Source organism: Trachypithecus francoisi, unplaced genomic scaffold (assembly GCF_009764315.1).
Source record: "Trachypithecus francoisi isolate TF-2019V2 unplaced genomic scaffold, Tfra_2.0 Lachesis_group21, whole genome shotgun sequence".
NCBI lineage: Eukaryota > Metazoa > Chordata > Mammalia > Primates > Cercopithecidae > Trachypithecus > Trachypithecus francoisi.
Window position 1 is genome coordinate 28,384,873 of NW_022681467.1, and position 14,709 is coordinate 28,399,581.

The 14,709-nt window shown below is 48.4% G+C and overlaps 1 protein-coding gene across 7 annotated transcripts in view; it reads left to right on the forward strand.

The window, feature by feature from the left end:
• EFCAB8 (EF-hand calcium binding domain 8) overlaps positions 1-14,709 on the forward strand; it is a 106,952-nt gene that overhangs the window by 10,269 nt on the left and 81,974 nt on the right. For 6 of the 7 annotated variants that reach the window (XM_033186106.1, XM_033186107.1, XM_033186103.1 and 3 more), the window contains 3 exons: positions 1,487-1,652; positions 9,853-9,971; positions 12,493-12,596. In XM_033186106.1, coding sequence (XP_033041997.1) covers positions 1,487-1,652; positions 9,853-9,971; positions 12,493-12,596 — 389 coding nt within the window. Of the gene's footprint in view, positions 1-1,486; positions 1,653-9,852; positions 9,972-12,492; positions 12,597-14,709 lie in introns of those variants that run through there. The other variant, XM_033186109.1, reaches the window with a different exon arrangement.

The following is a 14,709-nucleotide window of genomic DNA, read 5'->3' on the forward strand; positions in this document are numbered from 1 at the left end:
AGCATTGGTGTGTTGGCAGCAAGGCCAGGGGTGGGGCAGGTGAGCTTATCTGACCCAGATGGGACATCTGGACTGGTCAGGACCAGGTCAAATTAGGGAAAATGGAGCTGGATTCCTTGGGATCTTTTTTTTTTTTTTTTTTTGAGAAGGAGTCCTGCTCTGTTGCCCAGGCTGGAATGCAGTGGCACAATCTCAGCTCACTGCAACCTCCACCTCCTGGGTTCAAGTGATTCTCCTGCCTCAGCCTCCTGAGTAGCTGGGACTACAGGCACACGCCACCACACCTGGCTAATGTTTTTGTATTTTTAGTAGAGATGGGTTTCTACCATGTTGGTCAGGCTGGTCTCAAACTCCTGACCTCAAATGATCTGCCCTCCTCGGCTTCCCAAAGTGCTGGGATTACAGGCTTGAGCCACTGCGCCCAGCCCCCTGGGGTCCTGAATTCTGACCACTGAAGATTTGAAATGATACAGTTACTGAACTGAGGTCCCTTATAAATGAACACCCCGTTATGAGTAAGGTAGGACTTGGCTGTATCCTCCTTGAGCCTCACCTGTGGCATCTGCAAAAGGGGAGCAATGGTTCCCTCTCCAAAGTCAGGAGAGTCTAGATTTTTCTTTATCTTCTTAGGTCTAAAAATGGTTAAGAATTATGTGTTTCGGCCGGGCGCGGTGGCTCAAGCCTGTAATCCCAGCACTTTGGGAGGCCGAGGCGGGTGGATCACAAGGTCAGGAGATCGAGACCATCCTGGCTAACACGGTGAAACCCCGTCTCTACTAAAAATACAAAAAAAAAAACTAGCCGGGCGTGGCGGCGGCGCCTGTAGTCCCAGCTACTCGGGGGCTGAGGCGGGAGAATGGCGGGAACCCGGGAGGCGGAGCTTGCAGTGAGCTGAGATCGCGCCACTACACTCCAGCCTGGGCCACAGAGCGAGACTCCGTCTCAAAAAAAACAAAACAAAACAAAAAAGAATTATGTGTTTCTCCATGGAATACTATGCAGCCATAAAAAAGGATGAGTTCATGTCCTTTGTAGGGACATGGATGAAGCTGGAAACCATCATTCTGAGCAAACTATCACAAGGACAGAAAACCAAACATCGCATGTTCTCACTCATAGGTGGGAATTGAACAATGAGAACACTTGGACACAGGGTGGGGAACATCACACACCAGGGCCTGTCGTGGGGTGGGGGGAGAGGGGAGGGATAGTATTAGGATATATACCTAATCTAAATGACGAGTTAATGGGTGCAGCACACCAACATGGCACATGTATACCTATGTAACAAACCTGCACGTTGTGCGTATGTACCCTAGAACTTAAAGTATAATAATAAAAAAGAATTATGTGTTTCTGTCAGTACCATCATAACACTACTTACCTTGTTCTTTCTCAAAGAGTCTCTCTTTAAATCATGTGCTGAAAATGTTTGGCTCAGGAAATTGAAACACTCAGTCCCTGGTTCTTGTTATATTCGTTCCAGCTGTCTGTCCCACGTGGCTTCCAGAACAAGGAGGCTGTTAGCTCCCCAACACCATCCATCACCCTCAGCCAGGTGCCCGACCTCCAGCCTGGGTCCCAGCTGTTTACTGAGATACACCTGGCCAAGATAGAGAAAATGTTTGAGGAGGACATCAACTCGACTGGAGGTAAGGCCTCTCTGTAGGGTTGGTTTTTGTGTGAGTTCTGCAACAGGGCAGGACCCAGTACCTGGGGTGTGTGGAGGGTTCAGACATGATAAGCATTTTGTTTTTGTTTTTGAGATAGGATATTGCTCTGTCGCCCAGGCTGGAGTGCAGTGGTGTGATCACCACAGCAGCCTCGACCTCCCATGCTTAAGTGATCCTTCCGTCTCAGCCCCCAGAGTAGCTGGGACTACAGGCACATGCCACCACTCCTGGCTAATTAAATTTTTTTTTTTTTAGAAACAAGGGCTTGCTATTAGGTTGGTGAAAAGTAATTGCAGTTTTGCTATTAAAAGTAATGGCAGAAATTGCAATTGCTTTTGCACCAACCTAATATGTGGTCCACGCTCATCTGGGACTACTGGGCTCAAGTGATCCTCCTACCTTGGCCCCCGGAGTAGCTGAAACTACAGGCACATGCCACGATGTCTGGCTAATTAAAAAAATAATAATTGTAGAGACAAGGTCTTGCTACATTGCCCAGGCTGGTCTCAAACTCCTGGACTCAAGCAGTGCCTCCTGCCTTGGCCTCCCAAAGTGCTGGGATTACAGGTGTGAACCACCATGCCCAGCCCTGATCAGCATCTTTGCATCTAGTTTCTCCTGTAAAACTTTCAAGCATTATGTAGGTATTGCAAGCATATTGGAGGCTATTTGGGATCTAGAAAATTTTAAAAAATATCCCTAGTCCAAATACCCAAATGTAACCACTGTTAGCGTTGTGGTGTATGTATTTTCTTCCAGTTTCATATGTATGGTTTATTATCTATTGCTGTGTGACAGTACCAAAATCTTAGTGGCTTAAACCAATGCACGTTTATCACTTACAGTTCTGTTGGGGCAGGAGTCTGGGCATGGCTTAGCTGGCTTCTCTGTTCAGGCTCTCATAAGGCTGCAATCAAGTTGTTGGCTGGGGCCGGGTACGATGGCTCACACCTCTAATCCCAGCACTTTGAGAGGCCAAGGTGGGCAGATCACTTAAAGTCAAGAGTCAAGAGCAGCCTGGCCAACATGGTGAAACCCCGTCTCTACTAAAAATACAAAAATTAGCTGGGCATGGTGGCACAGGCCTCTAATTCCAGCTACTTGGGAGGCTGAGGCAAGAGAATTGCTTGAACCTGGGAAGCTGAGGTTGCAGTGAGCCAAGATCACGCCACTATACTCCAGTCTAGACCACAGAGTGAGACTCCGTCTAAAAAAAAGAAAAAGTTATCGGCTGGGGCTATGGAATCATCTCAGGCTTGACTGGGGAAGGACCCACTTCTAAACTCACTCAGGTTGTTGGCAGAATTCAATTCCTTGCCGCTGTATGACTGAGGGCTTCTGTTTCTTCCTGATTGTTGGCAGGAGGCTACCTTCAGCTTCTAGAGGCTGCCTACAGTTCCTGGCCATGCAGGATTCACCAGCAGAGCTGCTTGCAAGGCTCAAGCCAACAACAGGGAGAAAAACTCCAGCAAGATGGGTGTTGCAATGTTTTTTTTTTTTTTTTTTTTGAGATGGTGTTTCATTCTTGTTGCCCAAGCTGGAGTGCAATGGCACGATCTTGGCTCACCGCAACCTCTGCCTCTGGTTCAAGCGATTCTCCTGCCTCAGCCTCCCAAGTAGCTGGGATTACTGGTATGTGCCACCATGCCCAGCTATGTTTTGTATTTTTGGTAGAGACAGGGTTTCTCCATGTTGGTCAGGCTGGTGTCGAACTCCCGACCTCAGGTGATCGGCCTGCCTCGGCCTCCCAAAGTGCTAGGATTATAGGCGTGAGCCGCCGCACCCAGCTGGGTGTTGTAATCTTATATAACAAATCATGTAATCACATGCACATAGTCCTGCACACCCTGTCACCTGTGCCATATTCTGTTGGTTAGAAACAAGTCACAGGTCCCATCACACTCCAGGGGAGGGGATCAAAGGAGGGATTGAGCGCCAGGAGGCACACAGTATGGGGGCTGCTTAAGTCTCTCTACCACAGATGGCTATGCGTGTTTTCATATGTCTTTAATCATACTATATGTGTAATTTCAGACTATTTTTCACTTAATGCTAATATCCTAAGGAATTTTCCATATTGCTACATAATCTTCCAAGTAATCATTACTAATGGAGGCAGTTGTTTCACTGGCTAAGCCATTCCCCTATTTTCAGACATGTAGGTTTTATTGAGTTTAATGTTGTAAAGATATCCTTTGTACATCAAGCCTTTTCTCTGTTTAGAGCTTGATTTTTCCCCTGAAATAATACTCCTGTAAGTCAAATAATAGGAGTACTTAAAGGCATCTTTCTTTATATCCACTAGACCATGCCAGGGTCCTATTTACCTGCCCTGTGAATTTTTTTTTTAGATTTACAACCACACTGTGATGTGGGCAGGAAAAGATAAGAAATCTCCAGTTTACAAATAAGTAAAGTGAGACCTAGGAGGGACAATTTGTGTCTGGTCTGAAGATAGGGCGGTGGTCTTCCTGGGCGGTGATCTTCAATGTCATTGTTTGCAGCCAGGAATTGCCACTACTGTGTCTGGGTGGACCCCGTTGGTACTGACTTTGGCCATCGTTTTTATTGTGTTTGTGTTTGTTTTGAATAGGTAATATATCCACACAGTTCAATATACCCAAACGGTTCAAAATCCAAAAGGTACTTTTTTCATGGTACCTTTTAGATACACAGAGAAAATGTCTTTCTTCCCCACCACCCATGTGCCCAAGTATATCCCTTTAAGTGGTTACTGTTTTCTGTTTCCTGTGATCTTTATTTTTAATTTTTTAGGGACAGTGTCTCACTTGGTTGCCCAGGCTGGAGTGGAGTGGCGTGATCATAACTCACTGCAGCCTTGAACTCCTTGGCTCAAGTGACCCTCCTGCCTCAGACTCTGGAGTAACTGGGATTAGAGGCATGTGCCACAATGCCTGGGTAATTTAAAAAAACTTTTTGGTAGAGATGGGGTCTTGCTATGTTGCCCAGGCTGGTCTTAAACTCCTGGCTTCAAGCAATCCTTCTGCCTCTGCCTCCCAAAGTGTTGTGATTACAAGCATGAGCCACTGCACCCAGCCTCCTGTGACCTTTAGAAATACAGAAGTACCTTTAGTCACTTCTCTCTGCTTTTTTTTTTTCCCCCTGAAATGGAGTCTCACTCTGTCACCAAGGCTAGAGTACAGTGGCACGATCTCGGCTCACTGCAGCCTCTACCTCCCAGGTTCAAGTGATTCTCCTGTCTCAGCCTCCTGAGTAGCTGGGAATACAGGCACACACCACTGGCTAATTTTTGTATTTTCACTAGAGACAGGGTTTCACCATGTTGGTCAGGCTGGTCTTGAACTCCTGACCTCAAGTGATCCACCTGTCTCGGCCTCCCAGAGTGCTGGGATTACAGGTGTGAGCCATCGCACAGCCCTCTCTACTTCTTTTAAATGTTAGTGGCCAGTCCTCAGTTTCCTCCCTTTTTTATATGAAGTGGCAGCCTACTGTCCACACTGTTCTACTCTTTGCTTTTTATTTTTTTTTAATTTTTATTCTTTTAAATTTATTTTAGAGATAGGCTTTTGCTCTGTGGCCCAGGCTGGAGTGTAGTGGTGTGATGATAGTTCACTGAAGCCTCGACCTCCTGGGCTCAAGCAATCCTCCTGACTCAGCCTCCAGAGTAAGCTGGGACTACAAGTGCATGCTACCATATCCAGCTACTTTTTTCATTTTTATGTTTTGTAGAGATGGTGTCTTGCTATGCTGTATTCCTTGCTTTTTTAAAAAATTAATTTTAACAAGTTTTACCTCTTGCTTTTTACTGAATGTATCTTGCAGTTATTTTCATATCAATGTAAAAAACCCTTTCTCATTTTAAAAAAACAACTGTGACTTTAAATGGGAGAAAGGAAAATTCACCTTTTGTTGATGGTAGGATAAAGGAAAATAGGATAATTTTTCTCTTTCAAAAGTCTTTTAAGGAGGTGGATTATGAGTACGGGCTCCATACCGTGTCTTAGGCACCCCAACTGTCAGTGCGTGCCTTGGAGGGAAGAGGGGACACGCCAGTGTCCTTCTTCCTGTTCTGTAAGTTCCCTTTTCCTAGCTTCAGTCCAGGTGGAATCCAGATCTTTGAGGGAAGTCAGTGGTTCTTAAAGAGGAAGGAGTGCCTTTCAGTCTCCCCAAAAGGTTTTGAAAGCACACAAAGGCAGTTTGACTCCCAGCTCTGTCTGGAAGGAGGCTGCAGGGCTCATGGCCTGCCCCCTGACATCTGTCTTCTACCTGGAAGGACCATTAAGTGCTTAAGCATGTCAGCTGTAACTCCAGATAAGCAAGATGGGTCCCTCTTTTAGCAAGGCATGATTTCTTCAGGCTTTCCATTTATTCCTTGATCCAGCAACAAAGATAATGATAATTACTGTTGTATCATTGTGCTGGGTGTTTTGTAAGGAGCATAGAATGGGGTTAAGAGCATGAGTTCTGGAGCCAGATTGCTGGGGTTAGTATCTGGTGCTACCACTTACTAGCTGTGTAACCTTGGGCAAGAGACCACACCTCTCTGTGACACATTTACTTCCTTATGTAGGTAGTCCGTGTGCATAAGACACAGAGAACAATGCCTGGCATGAAGTGCCATTGCCAGCACATCTCAGTGCAGTGCCCACAGAAACCCTCAGGGGACCAGTGTTTGTTGAAGCCAGGACCCAGTCCTGGGGAAACAGGCTCATCTCTGCTATCCCAGAGCTCTCAGGCTGGAGTGGGAGATAGAAGACAGACAGACAAGAGTGAAAGCGAGCTGGGCGCGGTGGCTCACGCCTATAATCCCAGCACTTTGGGATCCCAGCAAGCTGAGGCGGGTGGATCGAGAGGTCAGGGGTTCGAGACCAGCCTGGCCAACATGGTGAAACCCTGTCTCTACTAAAAATACATAAATTAGCTGGGCATGGTGGCGGATGCCCATAGTTCTTACTTGGGAGGCTGAGGCAGGAGAATCGCTTGAACCCAGGAGGTGGAGGTTGTAGTAAGCCAAGATCGTGCCACCGCATTCCAGCCTGGGCAACAGAGCGAGACTCTGTCTCAAAAACAAAAACAAGGCCGGGCGCAGTGGCTCATGCTTGTAATCCCAGCACTTTGGGAGGCCAAGGTGGGTGGATCGTCTGTGGTCAGGAGTTCGAGACCAGCCTGGCCAACATGGCGAAACCCCATCTCTACTAAAAATACAAAAATTATCTGGGTGTGGTGGTGCACACCTGGATAGGCCTCCCTACCTGGCAGGCCGAGGCAGGGAGAATTGCTTGAACCCGGGAGGCGGAGGTTGCAGTGAGTCGGGATCATGCCATTGCACTCCAGCCTGGGCAACAAGAGTAAAACTCCATCTCAAAAAACAAAACAAAACAAAACCGCTAAAAACAAAAACAAAACACAAAACAGTGAAAGCGAGTGTGTCAGCTGATAAAGAATGTCAGCAAGAACCATGGAGCTGGGCAATGGTGGGAGTGGCCTCCTTAGATAGACTCTAGGAAGGCTTCCCTATGGAAGGAGTCCCCTGAACTCTGGGGATGTTGGCCAGGATGGTCTCAATTTCTTGACCTCGTGATACGCCTGCCTCGGCCTCCCAAAGTGCTGGGATTACAGGTGTGAGCCACTGTGCCCAGCCCAGAAGCACTTTTTAAAGACCGTGATTATTAAAAAAAAAAGTTGTAGACAGGGGTTATTGACCCATTAGCAGACAGATCCCCTTATAGACCCAGCACGTGGAGAATTTTCTATCCTTGCCTGCTCCTCCTTTCTTCTCCCCATCTTTTCCTTCAGCCAAAGTTTATATTTTGATAATTACTTTTAAAAGATACAGTTTGGCCAGGCGTGGTGGGCTCACGCCTGTAATCCCAGCACTTTGGGAGGCCGAAGAGGGTGGATCACTTGAAGTCAGGAGTTTGAGAGCAGCCTGGCCAGCATGGTGAAACCTCATCTCTACTAAAAATACAAAAATTAGCCAGAAATCGCTTGAACCCAGGAGGCGGAGGTTGCAGTGAGCTGAGATTGTGCCACTGTACTCCAGCCTGGGCAACAGAGCGAGACTCTGTCAAAAAAAAAAAAAAAAGAAGATGCAGTTCACCTCTCTCCTAGATGTCTGAATTTATTAATGTCTATTTGTTGCCATTATATACTTTTGCTCTGCTGCTTTTCTTCATTTTTATTTAATTTATTTATTTATTGAGACTGGGTCTCACTATGTTATCCAGGCCGGAGTGCAGTGGTGAAATCTCTGCTCACTGCAACCTCCACCTCCCAGGCTCAAGCAATCCTCCCAGCTCAACCTCCCTAGTAGTTGGGACTACAGGCATGTGCCACCATGCCTGGCTAATTTTTGTATTTTTTGTGAAGATGGGGTTTCACCATGTTGCCCAGTCTGGTCTCAAACTCCTGGGCTCAAGCCTTCTGCCCACTTCAGCCTCCCAAAGTATTGGGATTATAGGTGTGAACCCTTGCATCCGGCCTTTATTTTATTTATTTTTTAGAGACAGGGTCTGTCTCCATCACCTAGGCTGGAGTACAGTGGCGAGATCATGGCCAACTTCAGCCTCTGCCTCCTAGGTTCAAGCCATCCTCCCACCTCAGTCTCCCGACCAGCTGGGACTACAGCTCACGCCACTACACCTGGCTAATTAAAAACATTTTTTTGTAGATTGTGTCTCCTTATGTTTCCCAGCCTGGTCTCAAACTCCTGATCTCAAGTGATCCTCGTACCTCAGCCTCCCAAAGCACTGGGATTATAGACATGAACCACTGTGTCTGGCCTTGCTTCTACTTTTCTTTTCTTTCCTTTTTCTTTTTTTGAGACAGTCTCACTCCGTCGCTTAGGCTGGAGTACAGTGGCGCAATCTCGGCTCACTGCAACCTCTGCCTCCTGTGTTCAAGTGATTCTTGTGCCTCAGCCTCCCAAGTAGCTGGGATTACAGGCACATGCCACCAAACCTGGCTAATTTTTTTGTTTTTTAAAATATTTAAATATTTATTTATTTATTTTGTTTATTATTTTTTTTTTTTGAGACAGAATCTGGCTCTCTTGTCCAGGCTGGAGTGCATTGGTGCGATCTTGGCTCACTGCAACCTCTGCCTCCTGGATTCAAGTGATTCTCCTGCCTCAGCCTCCCAAATAGCTGGGATTACAGGCGTGTGCCACCATGCCTGGCTAATTTTTTTTTTTTTTTTTGTATTTTTTAGTAGAGACAGGGTTTTGCCATGTTAGCCAGGCTGGTCTTGAACTCCTAGCCTCAGGTATCTTCCCACCTCTGCCTCCCAAAGTGCTGGGATTACAGGCATGAGCCACCGTGCCCGGCCTGGTTCTCCTTTTCTTTGCAGAGTTATCTTTGTCTCAATCCTTCATCTTTGTTAATTGTATGGAAATGGGAATTGATCTTTTTTAGTGCCTCCCTTCCCTGCACTGCTGTGGGACCAGCACAGTGCTCCCATATGGTGCGTATTCAGCCAGGATTTGTGGGGTGGTTGAATGTTGAGCAGATAAGATGCAAAAGATAACCATATGAGGACAGAAGCTTCTGGAATTGGCCTAGGCTGGGGTGGCTGCTGAGATGTGAGGAAGGGAGACAGGTCCAAGAGAGGGGCTGGATTTGAGTTTTGAGGGGCTGGAGGAGGCAGCCTTCTAAGGGCCCCGTATCTGGCTGGAGCCATCTCCCTTCTGTGCCCCCTGCAGTGGACCAGCTGAGGACAGTAGGGGTGGCAGCACCAAGACTGCCTTGAACCAAGCGCACCTGGTAAACATGGTGTTTTTTTTTTTTTTTTTTCTGAGACAGAGTTTTCGCTCTTGTTGCCCAAGCTGGAGTGCAGTGGTGCGATCCTAGCTCACTGCAACCTCCGCCTCCCAAGTTCAAGGGATTCTCCTGCCTCAGCCTCCCAAGTAGCTGGGATTACAGGCACCCACCACCATGCCCAGCCAATTTATTTTTGTATGTTTAGTAGAGACAGGTTTTCACTATATTGGTCAGGCTGGTCTTGAACTCCTGACCTCAAGTGATCCACCCACCTCAGTCTCCCAAAGTGCTGGAATTACAAGCATGAGCCACCGTGCCTGGCTGTAAATGTGGTCTTCAGTGTGTGCCTCTCAGCACCAAGACACTCGAGAACTCTGTGGCAGTGATGGGTCGAGGGCCTTGTGAGGAAGGGGATGATGCTCTCTCTTCTCTCTTTGAAGCCCTGGGCATGGACGCCTTCATCAAGGCCATGAAGAAGGTTCTAAGCAGTGTGTCGAAGGAGATGCTAAAGGAGCTGTTTTTGAAGGTGGACTCAGACTGTGAAGGCTTTGTCACCTGGGTGAGAAGGGTGCCCCTGCTTCCTCAGGTGCTGGAGGGAGGCTGGAGGGTCCAGTCCTTGACCAGTTGGTGGGCTGAAGATGGGAGGCCATCATGATGTGGGAAAGCCTCCCTGTGGATTCCGGCCCCAACCAGGGGACTTGCCCGGTGGAGAGGTCCCTCCTAAGCCCTGTGTGAGCTGCGTTCCTGGCAGCTCATTCCCCAGGGACAAGTGTCATTGGCCCCTATGTGAGACCTACTGAGTTGCAGCGGTGACCCTACCTGCCACGTGGCTGTGCTGCCCACCAGCCTCCCATTTGGCTTGAGGGATTCAAGCTGGTACCACGACCATCTCATGACCCTTCACTGTCACTCAGGAAGAGGCCAACTTGTGGCTGTTACATCCAAAAATGTCAGGCTTTTACAGCAGCGTAATAATAATGCTTTCATGTTTTTCTGGTTCTAAACGTTCGACAATGGGAATATATAGCTTTTTAAGCATACAGAAAAGTACCAAGGATAGTCTGACAAATTGATGTAGTAAAGATGACAGTGATAACTAGCATTTACACGAAGCACTGTGCTAAGCTCCCTATGTACTAGTTTACTGAAACCTCATAGGAGCTGTTACTTACCTCTATTTTGGCCGGGCGCAGTGGCTCATACCTGTAATCCTAGCACTTTGGGAGGCCGAGGTGGGTGGATTGCTTGAGCTCAGGAGTTCATGACCAGCCTGGGTAACATGGTAAAACCCTGTCTCTACAAAAAATACCAAAAATTAGCCGGGTGTCATGGTGCACGCCTATAGTCCCAGCTACTTGGGGAACTGAGCTGGGAGGATTGTTTGAGCCTGGGAGGTTGAGGCTGCAGTAAGCTGAGATTGTGCCACTGTACTCCAGCCTGGGTGACAAAGTGAGACCATGTCTCAGGAAAAAAAAAACACTTACCTCCATTTGACAGATTGGGAAACTGAGGTATGGGAAAGTTAAGAGTTTGCCCAAGGCTTCAGACTCATTAGCACTGGAGCCAGTGTTCAAACCAGGGAGCGTGCCTTGAGAGTCCTTGTGTTAATTGCCATCTCATCGCTCTTCTCAGTGTAGGTATACATTATAGGTTTTATTCTTCTTAATTTTCTTGTTTTTATTTCTTTCTCTCTCTCTCTTTTTTTTTTTGGAGATAGAATCTTGCTGTGTCGCCCAGGCTGGAGTGCAATGGCACGACCTTGGCTCACTGCAACTTCTGCCTCCCGGGTTCAAGCGATTCTCCTGTCTCGGCCTCCCGAGTAGTTGGGATTACAGGCGCCCGGCACCATGTCCGGCTAATTTTTGTATTTTTAGTAGAGACAGGGTTTCACCATGTTGGCCAAGCTGGTCTCGAACTCCTGACCTCAGGTAATCCACCCTCCTTGGCCTCCCAAAGTGTTGGGATTACCAGTGTGAGCCACCACACTTGGCTGTTTTTATTTCTCTTAATGTTCTGTAATAAACATTTCCTTTAGAACTAATGAGGCCAACTAAAAGAAAAAGAATAAAAAGTAATTTAACCCCCTCACATTCCCGGCATTCTCAGGGCTTTACCCAGTTGTCCTTCTCTACAACCCTCCATTTCTCGTTATAGCTTCATATGGTGACTGCTTTGGGCCTTGGCCATGTTTTCCAGCAGCTGGGCAGCGGAATGGAGTCTGGAGTTGCACCAGTGGCCCTGGTTGTGGGTGCTCCCTGCTGTTAACTCGATGTTTGAGCATGAGCATAGCATATCCTTACAGGGGCCTGAGTCTTATTACCCACAGGGGAGAGTGAATTAAGAGCTCCCAGAGCAATGGCAGTTGTGGAGGTGATCTGAGGATGCACTTAGCGCTTCAGGACAGCTAGGGAGGCGCTACAGCGCTCTTTCCATGAATGCTGCCAGTAGGCTCTTCCCATACTCAGGATTCAAGAACAGGTCTGCTGTCCAGGCGTGGCGGCTCACACCTTTAATCCCAGAACTTTGGCAGAGCACTTGAGCCCAGGAGTTCAAGACCAGCCTGGGCAACATGGCGAAACCCTGTCTCTACAAAAAATACAATAATTAGCTGGGAATTGTAGCATGCATCTGTGGTCCCAGCTACTCAGGAGGCTGAAGTGGGAGGATCACTTGAGCCTGGGAGATTGAGGCTGCAGTAAGCTGTGATCACACCATTGCACTCCAGCCTGGGTGACAGAGCAAGACCCTGTCCCAAAAGAGAGAGAGAGAAAAAAAAAAAGGCCAGGTGTGGTGGCTCATGCTTATAATCCCAGCACTTTGTAGGCTGAGCAGTGAACTGTGATCACACCACTGCACTCCAGCCTGAGTGACAAACTAACAGAGAAAGAGCAGGTCTGTTGCTTGGCCACCTGCCTTGGCCGGTACTTAGGAAGCAGCCACCAGAAGGTTCCCCGTTGGAAGGGCCTGGGAGAGATGAGGTGGCGGGGGGGACCCTGAGAATCAGGCTTGGGTTGTTGAAACTGAAAGCCGAGACCATTTTGCCAACACCCTGTCTCCCTTGTGCTTTCTTTCTGAGGCAGCAAAAGTATGTGGATTACATGATGCGTGAGTTCCAGGGAAAAGAGGACATGCAAAAGAGCCAGTACCGCCTGCACCTCCACCTTCCCATGAGGGTCGTCCCCCTGTAAGGAGCCTCTTCCTGGGCCTTGGTGGGTGGGGTGACTGGACAAGTGCTGGTGCCAGCCTGCAGCAAGCCCCTCCCTCAATCTATGACCTCGCTGGTGCTGACCAGGGGTTGGCATCAGCCTGCTGCCTGATGTCCTTTGGCTCATTTCAACCTCACAGCCCTGTAAGTGTTAGGACTCAGGTAGGTGATTTGTCCACATTTTATAGATGAGGCCACTGAGGTCTGGAGAGGTCAAATGGCTGGCCCCAGGCTAATAGGTAGAAAGTGGCGGGGCTGCTGTGTTTGGCCCTCTTAGCCCCCATTCTCCAGTATACAGCATTGCTTCACCTGCTTCCTGTGCTGGTCAGTGCGGAGTGAGTCTGGCAGTTTCATCACAGGGGCACAGGTGGCACAGTTGGCCAGCACAGGCAGGAATAGGAGTTTCTTCCCAGGCGACAGGGAGGGAATTGCTCCTCAAACCCCCAGTCAGGCCCTGGAGGCCTCAGTGTGGCTGGCCGCGGGAGCAGGTCCCTCTGTTACTCCTGGAGCTGGTGGCACTGCCCTGCCTTGGCTTCTGCCTGACCCCCCTGCTTACTCCTCCTCCTCATGGCTCCTCCACCCGCTGTGCCCACTGCACCCTGGCTTTGCAGGGGAGGAAAACTGTCTTTTCCCTCTACCCATCTGAGGTTCATTGGCAGGGACCTCTGTAAGAGAAGACAGAGTCACAAGGATGAGCATACAAGTTTATTTAATATAAGTTTTATATGACATGGGAAACTCCATAGGAAATGAAGACCCTAAGAAACAGATAACCTGAGGGTTTTCATGCTAGGTTCAATGGAGGGTGGAAAGCTGTGAAAAAATAAGATAGGACAGAGGGGCCATGAGCCAAGGGTAATACATGGTGGAAACGGCAAGGCAGTTAGTTCAGATTCTTGTCCCTGTCCCTGTGTCTTCGGGCACCCCTCACATGAGTCTTATGACCGGCTTCAGGGGAAGGTCAAATGGTCCTTTCTGAACATACTGCTTCTCAGATTCCTTCAGTTTAACAGACTCAGTATGTGCTGCGTTGGCCTATTTAGGGGTAGCATGTCTCAAACCCCCTCAACCTCTTCTGTCTGTGCCACGGCTCAATCTGCCCCACGGTGTGTTCCTCCTCCTGGACTCCCTAAGCATGAGGAGCACTGTGGGGGCTCTGACCTGCTGGGCCCGGGCCGCCCAGGTCACTGGGTCCCTTCCTGCAGTCTGCCCTGGAGCACTGCTGCCTGGGGCAGGTGGCCGGGTGGGGAGCTGAGTCCTGAGGTACAAGGTGTGGCAGCCTACATTTGTGACCAGGTCAGGAGGGAGCTGTGGGTGGGTCTGTGCTAAGAGGACCAGACCTAGACCAGGCCACGGGGAAGACCAAGAGCTGGAAGGCAGCCCTGGCCCTCAGGCAGCCTGGGGTTTAATAGAGAAGGTGGCTTGAATGAAAGTCACCAAAGGGTAACTTTTTTTTTTTTTTTTGAAACAGAGTCTTGCTCTGTCACCCAGGCTGGAGTGCAATGACGCACTGCAACCTCAGCCTCCCAGGTTCAAGCGATTCTCTCACCTCAGCCTCCCAAGTAGCTGGGATTACAAGCGCCCACCACCACGCCTGGCTAATTTTTTTGTATTTTTAGTAGAGACGGGGTTTCACCGTGTTGGCCGGGCTGGTTGCGAACTTGTGACCTCAAGTAATCTGCCTACCTTGGCCTTCCAAACTGCGAGGATGATAGGTGTGAGCCACTGAACCCAGCAATAACTTAAAACAAAATTTTGATTGGGATTTAATTGAGAAATAACCAATAAATATGAATGATGAGAGATTTCATAACTGTATTTTTTTTAACATTTACTGGTTTATTATAAAGAATATTGCAAAGAATACTGATGAACAGATGTGTAGGGCGAGATATGGAGAGAGGGACGTACAAGCTTCAGGAATCTCCGTGTGTTCAGCCAAGGGAAGCTCTCGGAAGCCAGTCCTCGGGGGTTTTTAGTGGAAGCTTCATGACATCAGCATTCCTTCCCCCAGGGCATAGGGCAGGACTGTCTCTGGGGCTGTGGGAGTTATGAGCCAGGAACTATCAACAAAAACGTATCCATATAAAAC